Source organism: Argopecten irradians, chromosome 8 (genome assembly GCF_041381155.1).
Source record: "Argopecten irradians isolate NY chromosome 8, Ai_NY, whole genome shotgun sequence".
Lineage (NCBI taxonomy): Eukaryota > Metazoa > Mollusca > Bivalvia > Pectinida > Pectinidae > Argopecten > Argopecten irradians.
In genome coordinates, this window is record NC_091141.1 from 39,172,099 (window position 1) to 39,195,896 (window position 23,798).

General features: G+C 37.4%; 1 protein-coding gene across 1 annotated transcript in view; it reads right to left on the minus strand.

Moving 5' to 3' along the window:
* The window catches only part of LOC138329894 (N-acetylglucosamine-1-phosphotransferase subunits alpha/beta-like), a 34,243-nt gene that overhangs the window by 6,163 nt on the left and 4,282 nt on the right, over positions 1 to 23,798 (minus strand). Inside the window, 25 exon segments of the mRNA XM_069277181.1 lie at positions 370 to 460; positions 5,057 to 5,169; positions 5,833 to 5,887; positions 6,209 to 6,307; positions 8,157 to 8,242; positions 8,587 to 8,697; positions 9,280 to 9,346; positions 10,989 to 11,141; positions 11,516 to 11,712; positions 12,196 to 12,515; positions 14,606 to 14,733; positions 15,618 to 15,781; positions 16,417 to 16,628; positions 16,989 to 17,103; positions 17,456 to 17,511; positions 18,026 to 18,136; positions 18,379 to 18,532; positions 18,845 to 19,015; positions 19,382 to 19,561; positions 19,937 to 20,008; positions 20,560 to 20,634; positions 20,951 to 21,043; positions 21,045 to 21,083; positions 21,522 to 21,589; positions 22,416 to 22,615. Of these exon segments, the coding sequence (XP_069133282.1) occupies positions 370 to 460; positions 5,057 to 5,169; positions 5,833 to 5,887; positions 6,209 to 6,307; positions 8,157 to 8,242; positions 8,587 to 8,697; positions 9,280 to 9,346; positions 10,989 to 11,141; positions 11,516 to 11,712; positions 12,196 to 12,515; positions 14,606 to 14,733; positions 15,618 to 15,781; positions 16,417 to 16,628; positions 16,989 to 17,103; positions 17,456 to 17,511; positions 18,026 to 18,136; positions 18,379 to 18,532; positions 18,845 to 19,015; positions 19,382 to 19,561; positions 19,937 to 20,008; positions 20,560 to 20,634; positions 20,951 to 21,043; positions 21,045 to 21,083; positions 21,522 to 21,589; positions 22,416 to 22,615 (3,130 nt within the window).

A 23,798-nucleotide genomic window follows, 5' to 3' on the forward strand; every position in this document is an offset into this window, starting at 1 on the left:
GTTTTTTTTAAATGTTATATGCAGTGCTAGTTACTTATAATAAATAAATAGAAATCATTATTCATATATATATATACAAGTACTCTTAGGAGAGCTTCAGATGTGGCAGTTTATAAATACAAAACAAAAATTTGAAAACATTTCTCTGAAATAATTGATGTTGATAGTTAAGCATCGATTTCTGATTTAACCCTTTCACCACTGTAGTCCATATGGACCCATCCAGATCAATGGATGGTAGAGTCTACTAAAGTTACATAGGGGTGACAGAGTTAAATATTATGATAGATATAGTCTCTTTTGATGAGCTGTAAAGTCTTGACTTGAATACTTTATAAATGAGTATTTTTAGACTTAATGTCAACCAACCTTTTCTGCAAAGAATGAAGCCACAGTAAAAATAACCAACACAGCTAAGGCTAAGTGGGTCCAAAACTTAAGCCAGTCACGGTATTTCCTCCTGAAAAATTAATAATCGTGACCTCACAGTGAGTTTATATAACGACTAGTTGTTCACTTTACATTTTACCATTTAGAGCTGTTTACTGATGCAGCAAATTTGACCAGTTAAACATATGACTCTGACAGGAACTGAAACCAACTCTGGGACTATAAGATTGGAAGTTTGGAAGAATGAAATGAAAACACCTGGTCAGGTCCGTCTTGGAACTATTTCCTGGATTTGCCTAATTAGTCAAACTTATAATAATAATGATTTCATAACGACTGAGGCATCTTGGTCTTAAAATATATACTTTGGACTGACTAACTACAGTCAAACCTGTCTATAACGACCACTGAACGGGAGACAGAACAAGAGGCCCAGAGGGCCTGTATCGCTCACCTGGTTTGTAATGCCAAGTAATGTTCTGAATACAGGTTCATTGTTTCTTTTCTGAAGGAATTTTAATATTAACCTCTAAATCCCCTATTAGGCCCCACCCCTCCTGCCCCCAGGGGTTCAGAGCCAAAATTTATACAAGTTCTGTTCCCCTTCCTCCAAGGATATTTGTGGCCAAATTTGGTCACAATCCAAGCAAAACTCTAGGACAAGTAGCAATTTATAGGATTTACCTCTATTTCCCCTATTGGGCCCCACCCGTCCTGCCCCTGGGGGGCCAGAGCCAAAACTTATACAAGTTCTGTTCCCCTTCTCCGAAGGATGTTTGTGGCCAAATTTGGTTACAATCCATATAGAACTCTATGACAAGTGGCGATTTAAAGAATTTACCTCTATTTCCCCTATTGGGCCCCGCCCCTCCTGCCCCCGGGGGGCCAGAGCCAAAATTTATACAAGTTCTGTTCCCCTTCCCCCAAGGATGTTTGTGGCCAAATTTGGTTCCAATCCCTGCAGAACTCTATGACTAGTAGCGATTTAAAGGATTTACCTCTATTTCCCCTATTGGGCCCCGCCCCTCCTGCCCCCGGGGGGTCAGAGCCAAAATTTATACATACTCAATTCTTATTCTCCCAAGGATATCTCTGGCCAAATTTGGTTACATTCCATGCGGAACTCTGTGACTAGTAGCGATTTAAAGGATTTACCTCTATTTCCCCTATTAGGCTCCGCCCCTCCAGCCCCCGGGGGGCCAGAGCCAAAATTTATACAAGTTCTGTTCCCCTTCCCCCAAGGATGTTTGTGGCCAAATTTGGTTCCAATCCCTGCAGAACTCTATGACTAGTAGCGATTTAAAGGATTTACCTCTATTTCCCCTATTGGGCCCCGCCCCTCCTGCCCCCGGGGGGTCAGTGCCAAAATTTATACAAGTTCTGTTCCCCTTCCCCCAAGGATGTTTGTGGCCATATTTGGGTACATTCCATTCACAACTCTATGACTAGTAGCGATTTAAAGGATTTACCTCTATTTCCCCTATTGGGCCCCGCCCCTCCTGCCCCTGGGGGATCAGAGCCAAAATTTATACATACTCAATTCTTATTCTCCCAAGGATATCTCTGGCCAAATTTGGTTACATTCCATGCGGAACTCTGTGACTAGTAGCGATTTAAAGGATTTACCTCTATTTCCCCTATTAGGCTCCGCCCCTCCAGCCCCCGGGGGGCCAGAGCCAAAATTTATACAAGTTCTGTTCCCCTTCCCCCAAGGATGTTTGTGGCCAAATTTGGTTCCAATCCCTGCAGAACTCTATGACTAGTAGCGATTTAAAGGATTTACCTCTATTTCCCCTATTGGGCCCCGCCCCTCCTGCCCCCGGGGGGTCAGTGCCAAAATTTATACAAGTTCTGTTCCCCTTCCCCCAAGGATGTTTGTGGCCATATTTGGGTACATTCCATTCACAACTCTATGACTAGTAGCGATTTAAAGGATTTACCTCTATTTCCCCTATTGGGCCCCGCCCCTCCTGCCCCTGGGGGATCAGAGCCAAAATTTATACAAGTACTGTTCCCCTTCCCCCAAGGATGTTTGTGGCTGATTTTGGTTACATTCCATGCCAAACTCTAGGACAAGTAGCGATTTAAAGGATTTACCTCTATTTCCCCTATTGGGCCCCGCCCCTCCTGCCCCCGGGGGGCCAGAGCCAAAATTTATACAAGTTCTGTTCCCCTTCCCCCAAGGATGTTTGTGGCCAAATTTGGGTACATTCCATTCACAACTCTATGACTAGTAGCGATTTAAAGGATTTACCTCTATTTCCCCTATTGGGCCCCGCCCCTCCTGCCCCTGGGGGGTCAGAGCCAAAATTTATACAAGTACTGTTCCCCTTCCCCCAAGGATGTTTGTGGCTGATTTTGGTTACATTCCATGCCAAACTCTAGGACAAGTAGCGATTTAAAGGATTTACCTCTATTTCCCCTATTGGGCCCCGCCCCTCCTGCCCCTGGGGGATCAGAGCCAAAATTTATACAAGTTCTGTTCCCCTTCCCCCAAGGATGTTTGTGGCCAAATTTGGTTACATTTCATTCAGAACTCTACGACAAGTAGCGATTTAAAGGATTTACCTCTATTTCCCCTATTGGGCCCCGCCCCTCCTGCCCCCGGGGGGCCAGAGCCAAAATTTATACAAGTTCTGTTCCCCTTCCCCCAAGGATGTTTGTGGCCAAATTTGGGTACATTCCATTCACAACTCTATGACTAGTAGCGATTTAAAGGATTTACCTCTATTTCCCCTATTGGGCCCCGCCCCTCCTGCCCCTGGGGGATCAGAGCCAAAATTTATACAAGTACTGTTCCCCTTCCCCCAAGGATGTTTGTGGCTGATTTTGGTTACATTCCATGCCAAACTCTAGGACAAGTAGCGATTTAAAGGATTTACCTCTATTTCCCCTATTGGGCCCCGCCCCTCCTGCCCCCGGGGGATCAGAGCCAAAATTTATACAAGTTCTGTTCCCCTTCCCCCAAGGATGTTTGTGGCCAAATTTGGTTACATTTCATTCAGAACTCTACGACAAGTAGCGATTTAAAGGATTTACCTCTATTTCCCCTATTGGGCCCCGCCCCTCCTGCCCCCGGGGGGTCAGAGCCAAAATTTATACAAGTTCTGTTCCCCTTCCCCCAAGGATGTTTGTGGCCAAATTTGGGTACATTCCATTCACAACTCTATGACTAGTAGCGATTTAAAGGATTTACCTCTATTTCCCCTATTGGGCCCCGCCCCTCCTGCCCCTGGGGGATCAGAGCCAAAATTTATACAAGTACTGTTCCCCTTCCCCCAAGGATGTTTGTGGCTGATTTTGGTTACATTCCATGCCAAACTCTAGGACAAGTAGCGATTTAAAGGATTTACCTCTATTTCCCCTATTGGGCCCCGCCCCTCCTGCCCCTGGGGGATCAGAGCCAAAATTTATACAAGTTCTGTTCCCCTTCCCCCAAGGATGTTTGTGGCCAAATTTGGTTACATTTCATTCAGAACTCTACGACAAGTAGCGATTTAAAGGATTTACCTCTATTTCCCCTATTGGGCCCCGCCCCTCCTGCCCCCGGGGGGCAGAGCCAAAATTTATACAAGTTCTGTTCCCCTTCCCCCTAGGATGTTTGTGGCCAAATTTGGTTACAATCCATGCAGGACTCTATGACTAGTAGCGATTTAAAGGATTTACCTCTATTTCCCCTATTGGGCCCCGCCCCTCCTGCCCCTGGGGGATCAGAGCCAAAATTTATACAAGTTCTGTTCCCCTTCCCCCAAGGATGTTTGTGGCTGATTTTGGTTACAATCCATGCCAAACTCTAGGACTAGTAGCAATTTAAAGGATTTACCTCTATATCCCCTATTGGGCCCCGCCCCTCCTGCCCCTGGGGGGTCAGAGCCAAAATTTATACAAGTTCTGTTCCCCCTCCCCCAAGGATGTTTGTGGCCAAATTTGGTTCCAATCCATGCAGAACTCTATGACTAGTAGCGATTTAAAGGATTTACCTCTATTTCCCCTATTGGGCCCCGCCCCTCCTGCCCCTGGGGGATCAGAGCCAAAATTTATACAAGTTCTGTTCCCCTTCCCCCAAGGATGTTTGTGGCTGATTTTGGTTACAATCCATGCCAAACTCTAGGACAAGTAGCGATTTAAAGGATTTACCTCTATTTCCCCTATTGGGCCCCGCCCCTCCTGCCCCTGGGGGGGTCAGAGCCAAAATTTATACAAGTTCTGTTCCCCCTCCCCCAAGGATGTTTGTGGCCAAATTTGGTTACAATCCATGCAGAACTCTAGGACAAGTAGCGATTTATAGGAAATGTTGACGGACGGACGGACGGACGGACGGACGACGGACGACGGACGCCGCGCCATGACATAAGCTCACCGGCCCTTCGGGCCAGGTGAGCTAAAAACGGTCGTTATAGACAGGCGGTCATTAGAGCAGGTTTGACTGTATGTCCTTAAAGTTAAGTTTTAACTAGACCTGTCGCCAGGAGACCAATTTGTACCCCTCGCCCCAAGTTCTAATGCCAATCACTGTATAGTGATCATTGCCACACAATAAAGTTTTGCTGAAATTCCTTCAGTAGTTTAAGAGTAGTTGTTCGATTGTTGTTTTGGATAAACCATCAGCCTGTAATCCAACATACCGTTTCGGGAGTATTAATAAGTGATTAGATTTATAACTCACCATTCCCTAAGGTCATCAGTATGTAGGAACCGATTCCTGTATTCACGTGGAAGTTCAAACTGTGATGGTATAGGGAACACAGCTTCGTAAAAGTCCTGTAGAATCGCCTTAACCTGAAAACAAGAAACCAATGATAATATGGTGAGCATATAAATCTTTAATAGCATTTAATTTGGAATATTGATTATTAAATGGTGGTGTTATACTGCAGTTTTAATTGGTAAATTATATAGTTGGTTTGTTATCATGATAAATAAACATTATCACTGATGCAGGTAAAAAAACTTTACCGTGCAGACATCACAAAATAATACAATCAGTTAAAGATGCTCCACAGCCGACAGAGCATAAATGATATTCATAATTTGAACAATAATTGGTGTTTAATCGTGTATATATGTGTGTAATTAACACAAAAAATAATATAATGAAATAATTTGTTTTGCCTTTGCAATTGGTGCTTGTGCAATCAGTATTTCATTCCATATAGGATATAGTGCCATGGATTTTTTTTCGGGATGTAATTAATTATTTTTTTTTATTTTTGACTTGAAGTAGAATTAGGAGCTCAAACTTTTTAATGGTATTAATAGTGTAAAGTAAGTAACTTTTGTAACTGAAGAAAAATACTAGATCGTCTGTTTATGTTTTTGATAGAGAAAAATTACCATTTGTCAGCGGTGGAGCATTTTTAAAATTTCTATGAACATATGGCCTATGTATTTTACATATTGATTACCATCGGAAACATTTAATCCTGACAGTTATTTACTCACTGTTTTAGCATCCTCTTTGTTATGGTCAATGTTGTCATTTAAACAGATGAATTTTCTGAAAAATGATATATTGGAATAAATTTATTGTTACAAATATTGATTTTAATTTAGTATTCATTGTAAAATAGGTGGAGGAATTTTAGCACTGAAACCGATGTTTGATTACAGAATTCATCAAACTCTAGACTTAGAAAGTAGACAAGGGATTGAGGGATTGAGTCAATTTAAAATGAAGACACAAATATCAATATTCTATATAAATCAACAACATAATACTTTCAAAAATGGTTAGGTTTTTAGGTAAACAAAGTCCAATAAACTTAATGTGCAAAAATGTTCTTTTCTTCTTGAAACAATTCAGAAATATAATACTTACTTCGGGTGTTTACGAATATCATCAAGTTGTCCAACTACAGTGGAGATGTTACTTTTTATCATCTTAAAAGCGATTTCTGTATCATCCATCAAGGTAAAACTGGAGAAGAAAACAGACAAACTTTCAAATACTAGTTCTCCAGAGGGAGAATATATATAAATATTAAATTTTATAAATATCCCTTCCACAAAATTTTGGCCTCTTTTCCATCCTCAGGTACATAGAAACACAAGAAAAACTAGGTGAAATCCATCTTGAACGTTTATATCAAAATGTTCAAGATAGATTTCACCTAGCTTTTCTTGTGTTTCTATGTACCTAAGTATGGCCAAGAGGCTAATTATTTGTAAAACAGACAAAGCTTAGTGACCCCAATATTACAATGTAGAATAGATGCAAAACATAATTGCATGGATGTCATACACCACATTACGGCGAACAAACTTACTTTCACATATTCAAGTCAAACATCTGTGTTATAGATTTAATTTTGTGATTTACATATAAACCTCTTTTATACTTACCAACTTTTCAAAATTCTCAGGGGGGAGAAAGCGCATGAATGACATTTTTAAAGGGACAATTCACTCAGGCTAATTCTTTTACATAACCAAGAAGCAAAGTATGGCATAAATGTATTGTTCTACATTTCTTATGAAACATTTAACTCAATATATTGACAAATTCCACATTATTTTTAAGTATTTTAATTGATACCGTTGTAACTACAAATCGTTGATCAATATGATTAAGCAGGTACAGTATGTACTCTGTACCCATTCCCAAGCCAAAGTCACGCACATTAAACAAATGAAATACATAACCACTGAGGAGGTAATAAAATGATTCTTAGGCAAGACAATTCATCTAATAAGGTAAACCACTACTGTCAGAGCGATTTGAGTGGTCCTAGACAAAAGTTGCATTACTCTACGAGCAAGTGACAGGGTTCGGCATACAAGATGTTCAACCACAATGTGTAATGGCGGACAGCGAGCGAGTTTTGAAAAGTTTCACACACATTTCACCACCATGGGCTTTTCGAGCATATCACAGTAAAATGATCTAATTCCATTAGAACCGGTTTTTTCCCCGATATATGTACAAATTTTAATGTTGTCTTAGATTGAATGTCCCTTTAACCAAAATATGTGTCACATGCTGTATAATTAGTGTTGAATTAAAGGGAGATAATATTAATTCAATTATTAGAATTCCTATACCAATAGATTTCGCTGAATTTTGTTGAATAGATTTCGTTGAAATCGTTGAATATCTTGTAAAATCATTTTTTCCTAATTTTAATGATATGAACTAGGAGATATTTTGTATATGATGTTTATCAATATCTAGCTTGATGTTTTAGGATATCATCATCATAAGATAAAAATAACAATTCAGATTATTTATGTATATAGAAATAAAAACAATAACGACTGACTAGTGAGCGCTTTCGCCCCATTCAAGGGAGCAGACTCCCTTGAAAGGGGCGAAAGCACTCACTTGTCAGTCGCTATTGTTTTTATTTCTTATAGATTTTGTCCGGAAGGATTTTTCTTTAAATTTATCATATATATATATTGATTTGTATGTACTGTTAATATGTAAGGAGAGGGCGTGTATAGGCATGTTGCCTGTTGCCCAATTCCGATTGTCGTTAACATCCGATAAAAAAATATTCTGAAATGAAATTAAAATTATTAAAGGAAAGGTTTTTCTTTCTTTTTTTAAATCTATATAACGTATGTGTAAATTTAACTACACAAGAAAATGAGTTTGTAAACAGTATGTTTAACAATATTTAATCGAATTTGACATCATTTTATAGGTCAATGGTATCTTATTGCATGAACACACATTTCCTTTTTGCTAGCAGTATATTCTTGTTTTGTTCTACAACCAATGTCTGATACAACATGTGATGATAACGGGTTAAATATTACTTTACCTGTACTTGTTCACTGGTTTGAAGTTTTGATGAACCAGCTCAATCATCGGACCACAGTGTATGAACAAGTTTCTTGTAACTTGAGGCTGAAATAGTAATAAAAAAAAATATTGTAATTTCAAGACAATTCAAAGATGGCTCAGGTATTGTAATTCAAAATTGATCTTCAAAGTTGCACTATTAAACAGTTACTGATGTTTCATTTCGTCTGAACAAAGTGCATAGTCTGTCTTTGCATATTTCAGAGTTATCTCCCTTTCGAGTAAGTAATTGTGACGCCATCAATTTGTGTGTGCAACTCACGACTTTTTTTTTTTTTTTTAAATATCGGTATGACATCATCCTTGGAAACATATGATGTCACAATCAATTCCTAACCCCAAGCACAGATAACTCTGTAATGTACGGAATTTGAAAATGGCTATATTACCATGCCTTCCTCGTAGTACGTCTCCTCGGCCACCGGAGGATATTCCTGTATCACGTCTGCTGGTAAATGTTTGGAGCAGTTCCTCATCATGTCTTCAATCTTCACCAGCATCTGTATAATGTGAGTTAGATTAAGTACCGAGATATATAGATAGGGTTTAACATGAATGGCTAATTGATATGGAAATTAATTTAAGTCAATTGTTAATATAGCTGTATGTCATTATGTCTTGACATAAAAGACAAGTCATGTGATTAATAGAAGATCTGCATTAGTGGCTATGTAGAATTCAGAGGCAAAGTTAGAGAGGGTAAGACATTACAAGAACTTTGTCTGTCGTTAACCATTTATTGAAACAATAGGTTAAAGTAAATTTATAGCAAGATGCAATGGAGGTGAGATTGGTTAATAAACTTAATATTGATCCTCTTTATGAGTCATTAACTGTATATTGAACTTACGGGAAGATTCAAAGGAGTTCCTATAAATTTGTAAAAATTATCAGTAACATTCTTAATCGTGGTTAATAAACTTAATATTGATCCTCTTTATGAGTCATTAATTGTATATTTAACTAAACAGATGAACATTTACGGTAAGATTCAAAGGAGTTCCTATGAATTTGTAAAAGTGATCGGTAACTTTCTAAATCAGTTAATTACTGTATAGAACAGTGTATGGGTAAATACTTACAGGTAAATTCAGGGGCAATTCAAATAGTCTGGTAGCAAATGTACGGATCTCTCTGTCGGACAGAACCCTGAAATAAACCCATTATGATACCTCAGAATAAATTGTACGTCATCTTTGAAGCAGGTCCTAAATCTAATTAGACATACTAGCATAAAAACAAGAGGCCCATGGGCCTTAACGGTCATCTGACTATTAGTACAATACAACATAGTCGTTTAAAGATTTTAGCCTATTTGACCCTTGTGACCTTGATTGAAGGTCAAGGTCATTCATTTGAACAAACTTGGTAGCCCTTCATCCAAGCATGCTACATGCCCAATATCAGTAGCCTTGGCCTTCTAGTTCTTGAAAAGAAGTCATTTAAAGATTTTAGCCTATTTGACCCCTGTGACCTTAAATGAAGGTCAAGGTCATTTATTTGAACAAACTTGGTATCCCTTCATCCCAGCATGCTACATGCCCAATATCAGTACCCTGGGCCTTCTGGTTCTTAAGAAGAAGTCATTTAAAGATTTTAGCCTATTTGACCCCTGTGACCTTGAATGAAGATCAAGGTCATTCATTTGAACAAACTTGGTAGCCCTTTATCCTAGCATGCCACAGCCTAATATCAGGTCTCTAGGCCTCTTAGTTATTCACAAGAATTTGTTTAAATGATTTTAGCCTATTTGACCCCTGTGACCTTGAATGAAAGTCAAGGTCATTTATTTGAACAAACTTGGAGCCCTTCATCCCAGCATCCTACCGGCCAAATATCAGTACCCTGGGCCTTCTGGTTCTTGAGAAGAAGTCGTTTAAATATTTTAGCCTTTTTGACCCCCGTGACCTTGAATGAAGGTTAAGGTCATTCATTTGAACAAACTTGGTAGCCCTTCATCCAAGCATGTCACAGGCCCAATATCAGTACCCTGGGCCTTCTGGTTCTTGAGAAGAAGTCGTTTAAAGATTTTAGCCTATTTGACCCTCGTGACCTTGAATGAAGGTCAAGGTCATTTATTTGAACAAACTTGGTAGCCCTTCATCCCAGCATGCCACAGGCCTAATATCAGGTCTCTAGGCCTCTTAGTTATTCACAAGAAGTTGTTTAAAGGATTTTAGCCTATTTGACCCCTGTGACCTTGAATGAAGGTCAAGGTCATTTATTTGAACAAACTTGGTAGCCCTTCATCCCAGCATCCTACAGGCCAAATATCAGTACCTGGGCCTTCTGGTTCTTGAGAAGAAGTTGTTTAAAGATTTAAGCCTTTTTGACCCTCGAGACCTTGAATGAAGGTCAAGGTCATTTATTTGAACAAACTTGGTAGCCCTTCATCCCAGCATCCCACAGGCCAAATATCAGTACCCTGGGCCTTCTGGTTTTTGAGAAGAAGTTGTTTAAAGATTTTAGCCTTGTTGACCCCTGTGACCTTGAATGAAGGTCAAGGTCATTCATTTGAACAAACTTGGTAGCCCTCAATCCCAGCAACCTACAGGCCAAATATGAGTACCCTGGGCCTTCCGGTTATTGAGAAGAAGTCGTTTGAATAAAAAGTTTACGCACGGCGCACGACGACGGACGGTGCATGATGACAATAGGTCATCCTGACCCTCGTTGCTCGGAATGAAGTATGCAATACTTTTTGTTGCAGTAACCTGGGATACCATTGAAAACCAATGATGAAGGATTTTCATGTTAATTGGGGATATCAAACCTGAGTGTCATACCATACCTTGACTTGTCTGTGTCCATCTCATCAAACACCTGTCCGATGGTGACGTTCTTTGTGACGCCCATCAGATAATAGTAGTAGGAAAAGGCAAACTGCATGTCGTCAGAGCTACGGATCTTGTGTGACGAGGTCACGGCCCACTCCTCAGGAAACCTTAACAACACGAGTGGTAGCTTTAATTTATGTTAAGGGTCAAAAAAACCGGTCAACAGGGATACGTAATCTTTGAGACTAACTCAATTTACCCTAATTCTATAACATAACTATGATCACTCAATTTGCCATCTTCTACTTCTAGCATATAACTTTTCTCCACTTGATTTGAAGATCTTCTGCGTCTGGAGATCTTCCATCTAGTATGCGCTAGAAAGATCGTACGAAAAGGCTTCTCCTCTCAGAAGAACGCAAATCGAGTTAAACTTCTAGTTGTCTTAATTTCTAGCTGTTATTTGTGGAGTTAACAGTATATCTCTGTGCTATATGAGCTATTTTCACCTTATAGACATAATAACGTACAGATAACTTACATGTCCTGAAGGTCGTTCATGATATCCTTATCAACCATGTGAGGCATGTGCCCTGGGACTTTCCGTGCGCTGTACCCAAACGCCTTGTTATATAATTTATTGACATGACGTAGCGAATCGCCAAAGGTGTCCAAAAGATGGCGTCCTCTTCTCCGAGGAATAGAGAACTGCTGCAATCGCTGTAACTTTTCTTTCTCCTAAATTCAAAAAAAAAGAGAAAATACCAGTATTCTATTAATCTAAGTGGTTATTGAAGTGTTATATGATAGGCTGTATCATACACTGAATATTTTCTGCTGAAATCACTGATTTTGAGATATTGCTATATTATTGCAATAGGGAAACTAAGATACCTGATAATTGTATAATAGAAAACTTAAATATACCTGTTAAAGAAATACCATATACCATGGCAGTTAGCCAATTATTTTGAATAAGATAATATTTTGCAATTTCATAGAATATTGCCATGTCCTTAAAATTTCATCTGTAAAATAATAATAAGTATGTTTATTGAAATGAAATTAAGATTCAATATAACTTTTTTTTCATTTTAAGAGAAAATACAAAAAATTTTCTAACCAAAAATACCTAACTATACTGTCACTGGTTAAAATACAATATGTGTCAGAAATGTTACTCGTAAGTAGACAGAATTTGTCAATAGATTGGTAACACACCTTTTGAATCTTGTCAAAGACACCATCCTTTTCCCAAGGTAGATTACTATCCAAAACAAACAATCGGTCATTGATGATAACATTTCTGAGATGTTCTTTTTCAGCCTCCTCATCCTTCAATTCCATCAGGTAGCCATTTTGATTCGTTTCCATGACGACTGATGATCCTATTAGACTCAGCAATCTTCTTTGTCCATTGTTGTTTTTTTGAACAATAGGTTGCTGAACATCATTTCCATTGTTATTTTGTTTTTGTAGAATTTGGAGTTTTTGCCAGATTATTTGTAGTTGGATCATGAACCCTTTTTCTGTAAGTTCACCTGAAAGAGAAAAATAAAAAAAAGTTAAGATTAACAACAGGACCATGGACCTTAGCGGTTACCTGAGTTCGGATACAGAATGAAACAAAGACACAAAAAAACTATATATTGGCCCATCAGGCCCTTGAAACCAGTCAGTGATTTTATAACTGACTTTTCAATCTTTGAAAAGTATCTGGTTCCATCAAATCTGTGAATTCAGAAGATTTTTTTTTCTTATTTTAGTCATTTTGACCCCTTTTGGCCCCGCCCATCTACCCCTGGAGGTTGGCCAGGACCAATATGGATATGATGCTAAAATGCTATCACAGGGTAATATTTCTAACCTAGTTTGACCTATTGAAAATTAAGCAAATAATGCTCATGAATGTCTTTTTCCAATATCAATTAAAATAGAATTGACCCCTAATCAGGGGAAAGTCTGAGATGCCAGGGCCATGAAATTCACAATTTTTGTAAAGGGCATTAAAAAGACCTTCCAATCTATGAAGAGTATTTGGTTCCATCAAATTTGTAAATTCAGAAGGATATTTTTGAAGTTTTAGCCTATTTGACCCCTTTTGGCCCCACCCCTCAGGCCCCTGGGGGTTAGTCGTGAAAAAATTGTTAATAGGATTCAATGGCCTTCTCATACTGATAATTCTGACAACATTTGACTTTTTTCCTATTACAAATGACCAAATAATGCTCAAAAATGTCTTTTCCCTGTATAAACTATAGTAAACTTGACCCCCTCCGCAGGGGGGGGAACGTGAGACCCAAGGGTCATATAATTCACAATTTTTGTAAAGGACCTCAAGACCTTTTAATCTATGAAGAGTATTTGATTCTACCATTTCTAGAATTTCAGAAGAAGATTTTTGAAGTTTAAGCCTATTTGACACCTTTTGGCCCCACCCCTCAGGCCCCTGGGGGTCAGTCGTGGAAAAATTGTTAAATAGGATTCAATGGCCATCACATAATGATAATTCTGACAACATTTGACTTATTTCCTATCACAAATGACCAAATAATGCTCAAAAATGTCTTTTCCCTATATAAACTATAGTAAACTTGACCCCCTCCCTAGGGGGGAACGTGAGACCCCAGGGTCATATTATTCACATTTTTTGTAAAGGACCTCAAGACCTTTCGATCTATGAAGAGTATTTGATTCTACCATTTCTGGAATTTCAGAAGAAGATTTTTGAAGTTTTAGCCTATTTGACCCCTTTTGGCCCCACCCATCAGGCCCCTGGGGGGCTAGGACCATATAATTCACAATTTTGGTTGACCTTTGGCTATGAAAGGTTTCTGCAAAATTTCAACAAATTTGGTTCAGTAGTTTTGGAAAAGAAGTCGAAAAAGTAAATTGTTTATCGCATACGATGCATGACCCACTACGGCGGACAAAACGCGATTAGAATAGACTTCGTCTCAGGTGACCTAAAAAGCCACTCCAAGGGAACACCTTTTCTGACTTTAGTGTTACTTTTAATTCTATCACATAATACGCCTGATATCCAGTGATTTCGCCTGTGTTATATTTTTGCGTATGTAATATGACCTGGAGCGATTTTCATTGGCTGGAAATTCATTGTGATGTCAGACAGAAACAATGATATGATGTCAGGAAACATGGCGTGACGTCAGGATTACGAGGACGTCATGACCAAATGGCGGCCTATGCTGGATTTTTAGAATACAAATAAATTTTGTTTGCAAACTTAAGTGAAAATCCGCTACGCGGATTCACACAGTTTGCAAACTGGGTATTTTTAGTGCTTAAGTAAAATAAAAAGCTCAGACATTTCAATGGTGGTATCAGTGTAAAATTAGAAATTTTTACTGCTAAAGAAAAATATGGTAATTTTGGTAATTTTTCTGCTCCTGTATTAATACTCTGTATACTCTGTAAATACAGGGTATCTAATACTCTGTAGATAAAAATTACTATTCATTGGCGCTGTATTACTTTTAACGTCACAATGGTGTTGCACGGATATAACAAATAATGGGCTCAGTAGAATCAACTATGTGCTGGGGAAACAAAAATGTAATTACATACAAAACATTTGATGTGAGCCATAGTAATGTAATATCAATCATACCGTCCGTCAGCTGTTGTCTAGAGTTGTTCAGTTCCACTGCCAGAGACTCGGGCAGGTCTATGGCTGATAGATTCACATGAGGTGGGATATCTGGCCATTCCTTTTCTGAAGTTTTTGCTTTGGGATGCCTATGATAATACAATATGTATATTGGTTAATTTTTACAAGTCCAGCTGAACCTCCATTAATATCAAGTGTTAAATCACACAAAAAAAAAAAAAAAATTGCTGATGAAAGTAAAACCTTGTGTTACCTCATTAACAGACGTTTCATTATTGATATTTATTTTTAAATCACCATTATAACAAAGTTATGTAAATGAGGATTGCTTATGATAAAGTAGGCACCAACATATTGAAACTTAAACCAGTACTTCAAGCTCTATCAATTGATTAATATTGATGTAGATAAAGTGATTATAAATATGACTTTCTTTTAATTATATTCTGTTCACCACAGCTTCGAAGCTAAAAACAATGGTGAATTTTGTTGCATGACTACCATATTGTAGAGAATGTACTTCTTTTAAAACTGTTGAAAAGTATAACTCCTTCACTCTTGTTTTTGATAATGAACCCTTCCAGTAGTTGAGTCAGAAGAGTCCATGTGTGATCAAGGGTGACGGAATGAATAACGGACAATAACCTTAAAGATACTTTATCGTTGACATAGCATAAACAATACTTTTGGTTTGAATAATAATTGGTGTTTAATCATGTATATTTATGTCTAATTAACACAAAAAATAATATAAAATAATTTATTTTGCTTTTGGTCCATGCACAATCAGTACTTCATTCCATATAGGACATATAATGCCACAGAATTTTTTTGGGACGCAATTAATTATTTTCAATAATTTTATCTTGAAGTACAATAGGAAGCTCAAACTTTTCAGTGGTAATGGTGTAAAGTAAGTTACTTATGTAACTGAAGAAAATTACTAAATCGTTCTGGTTTTGATAGAGAAAAAATACCATTTGTCAGCGGTGGAGCATCTTTAAGTACCTACCACAAGTCCTTTGGAATGTCTTCTGGCTTTATTTCCTTGATGATATTCTTAGTCTCTGTGATGTTTCCTTCTGTCTTGTTTCCTTGAACGATCTCAAGAGTTTTATTGATGTTGGCCTCTGTCTTCTTCACTGGGCGAGTGTCCACCGTTACATTAAAATTAAGCTGAAAGAGTCAACAAATACCCATGCATTAAATAAACATTTGATACAAAAAATAAACAAAAGATTTTTTTCTCTCTTTAAAATGTATCTCCTTCCTTTAGAAAAATAATCATTTAACAACCGCCATAAAATGTTAAGAAATATTAATTTTGATGCCCAATCCAGATTTTAAAAGACTTATATTTCCAATTTTTAATATAGATTTCAGTTTCATTAAGTTTGGGTTAATTAGTTTAAGGTCCTATTAACAGCCAGGGTCATGTAAGGAAGTGCCAGGTTTGTTGCTGGAGGAAAGCCGGAGTACCCGTAGAAAAACCACCGACCCGCGGTCAGTACCTGGCAACTGCCCCACATGGGATTCGAATTCACGACCCTCGGTGGAGGGCCCGTGGAAATATGTCGAGACATCTTAGCCACTCAGCCACTGCTGCCCCATAGTTTCATTAAAATTAGAGAGATACTTCAAATTTATTTTATTTTTTGAATTTAATGTCGTGTCTTGGAAGTTCCCTCCTTCGTCAGTAGCACCCCTGTTCATTATTGGAACAAGGTGTCATTTTAACATAAGTTTGAAAATGAGAGTTCTATTTCATTTTAAGTGTATGATGAAAATATTATGGTTATATAATTACTTACCTCCACTGTATCATTGCTGTTGCCTTTGTGACCTTTCAAGGTGAAGGTCACCATGGTTTCATTATGCTTAGGATGTAACAGCAGGGTCATGATCCTAAACTTGTTGCCCACTGCAGCTGTCCTCACGACGTTTGATTGGTTGTAACTGGCGTGATTTATTGTTCCCTTCAAACCAACCAGTGATGTCAAATTGAAGTAGATGATAGTTTCACCTAAAATAATGAAAATACACATGCCAACAATTTTCCTTAGTTCATTGCCCTTTATTTTAACCAATAAGCAAACTCTCCCTCCTCCATCCCCACCCCACACACAAAGGGTTTAGAACAAATATAGCTTCTCTGTTACCGTTTACTCACCATATATACATTGAATAAGCATTTTAAGAAAACATTTGTGCAAACCCTTTGTATATCTTATTTTAGTATTCCATTCCAGAACTAATATTTTTTTTAAATAATGCTTTTGTGAGATATTTAATATGATAAATGTACGAATAAAAATTAAACTGTGTAAGTTCCTTTTTCGTAATCTGTTTGAACCTTGATCTTTAACCTGAAGTAAACTCTAACCTTTAGGAATGGTGTAGTGGGTCACAGATGACTGGAGATCGACACGGTACAGCTGATCATAGTGATCTATCCCACAATCCCCAGTGTCGAATCCGCACTCTAACTTATTACAGGTCTGCAATAGGAAAGATTGTTTAATAATAAGAAAGAACCAAGAAGGACAGTGATGGACAAAAAAGTAAAGAAAGCCGAAAACAACTTCATAACATTTTGTAATAAGGCCACACACAGTCATTATAGAGTTTACAGTTGAATATTGTAAACTGATTAATTTTTCGTGTGTCATTTAATTGTACAGGCAAGTAAAAATCACATAAACAAATAACCACAAAAAATGTAAGGTATAGATAAAGTAGAAATTCATGATTCTAAATTGTAAAACTAAATCACTGCAAACAAAAAAAATTGTTTGGTTTGAAAACGCAAATTAACTCATCACGAAAATTTTTTTAGTTTAATATACTTGCCGTATCACAGTAACGATCAGCTAACCAGGAGTTCGGACAACCTTGGTAGCAGTAGTCTGGAGAAAAGATGAAACAAATATGCTATATTAAACAATTATATCCGAGATATTATTTTAATACAAAGAACTTTTATATAAGTCACTTATTCAGTATAAATCAATCCACGTAAAGACACCCATTCCTGACACATCCCTCCTTCCCGACACACATCCCTCCTTCTGACACACCCCTCCTTCCTGACACACCCCTCCCTTCCTGACACATCCATCCTTCCTGACTTACACCCCTCCCTTCCCTGACACATCTCCTCCTCTACTTACCACACCCCTTCCGTCCTGACACACCCCTCCCTTCCTGACACATCCATCCTTCCTGACATACCCCTCCCTTCCTGACACACCCCTCCCTTCCTGACACACCCCTCCCTTCCTGACACACCCCTCCCTTCCTGACATACCCCTCCCTTCCTGACACACCCCTCCCTTCCTGACACACCCCTCCCTTCCTGACACACAACTCCCTTAGCAACACACCCTTCCTTTCCTGACACACCCTTCACAGTCTACTTACCAGCCCCTGTATATCCCTGCCAGGCCCCTCCCTCCAGTCTACTTACCAGCCCCTGTATCTCCCTGCCATACATAAAGGAACTGCCAATGGGCAGCCTATTCACATGGTCACCTACAAAGATGTAATAAAAATCTATAAAAAAAAAATAGATTTAATTGAAGATGACAGCATTCTATGTCAATATTCAAGCAGAATCTCTGGTAATGTGTTACACTTGAACCTTAGGCCACTTACTATAGATGTGTAGAAGATATTTAACTGATTTTTTTTTTTTTTTTGACAAGACTCCTAATTGACCACAATGAAAAGTGGACTAATTTATTAACTTCTTAGAGTTGTTGGTGTTTATAAAATAAAAAATGGTTGTTTGTTTCCATAGTTACCTGTGCAGTCTCCACCGTCCCATTCACAATCCGAATTGTTGCAAGCCTTGTCACAGTAGCCATCTTTGATCCAGGTAGTCGGGCAGCCATCTTGGCAGTTAGGCACTGGCCAAGTCAAATACACCTACAATACAGACATTTGTTATCACCCATGTAATATTTTTGTATATGTCACTAGTTTTAATATATAATCTGAAGCAATTTTAATTGCCTGGAATTTCAATGTGAATTCATGTCTTGATGTCAGGATTCAAGGATGTCTTGACAAAATTACAGCCTTCGCTAGATTTTTAGCAACTTACAACCACAAAAACAACTTAACCCTCTACACAACAAACATTTCATGTTAAACTGTATCCATTTATTTAGTGATTGGAAAAGGAAAATATTCCTCTAATTAATGTGACCAATTTATCATACAAAATTCTCTACTGACCTTTTGACCTCCACTGAACGTATAGAAGTCATCCGGCCAAACATCTTTACCAAACATGACGTCGTCATTAAGGTAGATGAAGCGTTTGGACAGTCCAGGGATGCGGTGGACATGGGCCTCAATGGCTGGCGAGCTGAAGGTCGGCAGGTGAGTTTTGTTGGGGAAAAGTTCCTGAATAAACCAAAACAAAACATTGTAAGGAGACATAGCTATAAAACATATATAGAAAACAATTATGGACCTTTGGTGAGGTTTACATGGTTTTTTATCAACCTGGTAAATGAAAATTCAACTCAAAGATGATTCTGTATGGCTGATCAAAATCATGGTGATCCTGGAATATTCCATGATAAATCATTTCAAATTTTATGATAAACTGTTTCAAATTTTACCAACTGATGTAGATATGACATTGTATGAGTAACCATGGTGATCCATGGACTTATTGTTAAGGGAATATATATATATAATGGGTAACCATGGCGATCCATGGATTTATTGTTAAGGATATATATATGGGTAATGATTCATGCTTACATCATGTGTAACCACGGTGATCCTGGGATGTTCCATGTTCAGCCAGTAGGGGATTTGACCATTAGTAATGATATAGATGTGTCTGACCCACGGAGCGAATCTGTCAATGGATCGCAGAGAATACCTCAATTCCTCATTGTCTTCAAAGCGACTCGCAGAAACATCTTCATTCCTCCGGAACTGAAGCACAAAAATTTAATCATCACATAATATCAGTTACAAGTTTAACTTTTCCTCTCGTCATTTCCCTGTCAACACCTCCATGGTTTGGACATGACAATGGTGTTACCAAGTTTTCATCAGAGTCACAATTTTTTTCAGTCAGTATTTCTAAAATTTCAAATACTGGTTACTACAGTATTGTATATAAACAGATTTTCAGGATAATGTAGTTCTATAAATTTTCACTGATAACCCTAATACCGATTTCTTTTTATTGTTTTTTGTACGGTGGTTACCAGTATTTATTGTTTTATGTTGATAATCCGATAAAATATGAACTCACTAAAACTAGCATATTTATTTGATTTCTGCAGAACAACATGTTTTACTCACATCCCTTAAATCCCAGACTAAGTTTGCAGCATTCAGCGTTGGTTCTTTCCCATCAAAAGTAAAGTTATTGGCCTGAAAGAACAAACAATAGCATAGCATGGACACAAAATAATCACTGTTGACTGGTATTGATATAACGTAAAAAAATTCTTGAGTTAGGCAACTTACAAAGATTATAAGTGTAACAGGAGAGGAGAAAATGTAGCGGCCAGACTGGGATTCGAACCCGGGACCCTCCGAACACTAGCCAAGTGCTCAACCGACTGAGCTACCTGGTCATCGATGATCGACCCAGTCCAATCTCGCTACATAAGTTTATCAGTTATATATAATGAAGAGTAACAACACAGGCTGGAATTTAATCTAACATGTCAGTTTCGAGGCACTAAATCGACTTGGGTAAAAGTATGATTTACTGTTGTTTAGTTCCACCTTCCAGTGAATATGATGTCATATTTTTACGTGATTTTTGTGATGTCAGGTACAATCACTGGAAGATGGGAATAATCAATGGTAAATCATACTTTACTCATGTTGTTTTAGGATCTCGAACATATAACACTCTGCTTAATTAGTGACAGCAGAAAGATGAGAGCATAAAACAGAAGTCTCTTTATACTTACGGCTAGGATTCTATTGAAATCTTCTTTTTGAGGAACATACAACACCACCAGGCCCTCTTCACTGTGAAGTTCCATCTACAACAGCCAATCAAAATGAAGAGAAAAATAACATAACCAATTCAGGGACAGAATACTGTAAACCAACTGATTTTTGTAGTGAATTAATTTTGTGGGTTTTTTTGTAAACCACTTACTCACTACGATTGAATTTCGTGATTTAGATTCTTTATGATTCTTCTTTACTTGTATTTGAAAAAATTTTGCGGCAATTTATTTTTTGTGATTTTCTATTGCCCGTGAATTCCAAGCAGGTTCTGTAAATTTCTGATCAGGGTACTCGACAGAAATGTGTATATTTTCCCTGTTCTTTTACACATTATTATTATAATACCTTGTCTACTCCAGTCTTTACACTATTGGGTAATTTGTCCTTGAGTTCCTCCAAACTGTACTTCGGTGGTATCCCAGCTATCATGATCACATCGGGACATCAATATACTGTTAGGAATGGTCCAATCAGTTGTCTACAGATATAATTCAAATATAAAATAGGGTTATTAAAAAGAACACTTTTGCTGTACATTACCAATTTCATGGCAAGGTAAATGACCAAATCCATTTAAAAATGCTGTTCCTATATTTTAGAGAAACAATAAAGGAGACATCACATATTGATAATGACGCTGTTGTATGACAAGGCAGACCAGCTGATGTGGAACTGAATTATCTGCCCTTGATTATCATATTTATCCATTGTAGTCCGAATTTGCATTTTACAGAGTTATCTGCACTTGCGGCTAGGTATTGATTGTGACGTCATGTGTTTGGGAGCATAACGTCATACGTTTCGGAGAAAACGACGTTAATTGCGCTCACAAAATAATGACGTAGCAATCGATACCTACCCGCAAGGGAGCTAACTCTGTAATATGCAAAGACGGAATAAGCATTTCAATACTTACAATGTATCCACTGCGGATTGTCACGTTAATTTCATTTACCACCAAATCCTCACCATGGAGTAACGACACTGCAACAGAAAATGTAATTCAATAACCATAGAAAACTTATCCAATATAAAAAGGGCAACAGTTCCACTATACAAGAAGACACAACACGAATATACCACAGTCTCCCCAAACAAGCACCTCGCACAACATACACGCAACACACCATATACATAGGAGGCCGTCCTTACATGACCATAGCTGTTAATAGGACGTTAATTAATCAAACAAACAAAAAATGTCATCCAAACTAATCTAAATGGTTTGAGAATTGATTCAAAATATGACAGAACAAGAACAGGAAGGGAAATACATTTTATATAAGAAAACACCTATCTGTATTATGTTGTTGATGTTTAGACACTTTACAGATGCTGAACATTTACGGTAAAAATTACATCATATCTAGAAAGGAAGGAACACAGTCCTTGTCAGATTGAATGGTTAGCAGCATGTGATCTATACTAACTTAAGATGTGTGTGCACATTTGCACTCAATTTCTATTTGCTGCAAACATGATATAATATTTAAATTTTTTTTTTTGGATATTTTCCTAGCTAAAAGATTTGCATTAATAGGAGGTTTTTATGAGAAAAAAAATCTTAGAGAAGAAATTACTAAAAGATATATCACTTTCTTATAATAATTACACACTCATTCAAAAATGCAAAATAATTAGTTATTTGAATTTACTTCTACTAAAAATTGACCATTTGGGAAAGTTGCCGTATTAAACAGGTGGTCTTTATATAGAGGTGGTCACTAATGCAGGTTTTACTGTACAGGGAGGGTATATGTGGGAAACTGAAAATAACGTACAATCATACCATAGCAATGTAAACACTTACTGTTAAAAGTATCGGGAAACGAAACAACACTGAAATTCATCTTATCTTCCGTGTTTGATGTGACAGGAAATAGTTTCTGAGCATGCTTGAACGTTGAACAGAGCTCAGAAAGCTGTTCAAGAGTCATCTCCTTCGGCAGTGGTGGATCAAGGATGACCATGTTTGTCTTCAGGCAGTTTGTGAAAGTGCATTTTTCTTCTCTGAAAAAATAAACCAAATATTAACACTGCTTTCAAGCTTTTGAATGAATCCTTTGCATTTGAGAACAACTTTTGAATACTCTTGACTATAATGTGATTTTTTTATTATGTAGAACTTGCTATGGAAACATAAAACAAAAATAACTGAAATTATCCAAGATATACATGTTATTTGAGAGATCAAAATCCAAGAATAATATTTCTGGCTATAAAGTACATCATAAGTTCATGTTTTGAATAGGAACTGTGTCCAAAATGAAATTAAAGACACATGTAAACAGATTTGTAGTATTTGTGGTGTAACTTCTTATTACTGGTTTAAGTGATCAAGTATTTTTTTCCAAATCCCTATGAATTCATCTCCTTGCTGTACACGTTACCTATCAAAATGAATTTAAATAAGAATCCCTTTCAAACATAAGTATTCCCTTCATCTTTTACCAACTCAACTCAGTGGGTTTTCATTAAATGATATGTACATGAATTTCTATAAATACAATTGGTACCTGAACTGAAAGCCTTAGTCCTCCAATTTGAAAAAGACTAGCATGCTACAGCACACCAACCACCAAAAGCCATTCAGTCAGACAGTGAAAACATTACATACAACATGTGAAGAAAGAAATCATTTCTTTCTGAGAATATTCTTTATATATACTTGACACTGAGGTTGAATAAAATGTACATGATGTTGCGTATCATTGTAACTAGTGATGCATTTTGTTAAAAAAAAAATCAATATACACAATTTCTTTTATAAATCAACTGATATATATATCTTGGAAAAAAAATTACCGCGGAAAACAAATACAAATTATGTTGAATCAAACTATTCGCTTCGATAAGCACCCATCCATGTTCCAATATCTCTATAAGCCCCCCCTCCCAATGGCCCTATGAAAGTCCCTGACCTACACTTTTCAAGGACTTAAGTTCACTCACTTGATGATTTTATAAATCCCCATGAAACACATTTCTTTTGCAAATATGTTTGTAACTCACTTTTCGTAAAAATTGTATATTGTATAAAAAAGATAAATTTGGTTCCATTGGGTACTTATTGGGTTGAATATGAAAACCGTAAAACATTAAAAATGAAACAAAAACATTTGAACATAATTATCATGCAGTGCCCATGACCCAATAAAATCACATTCATATATAATATTACGACGAAAATTAC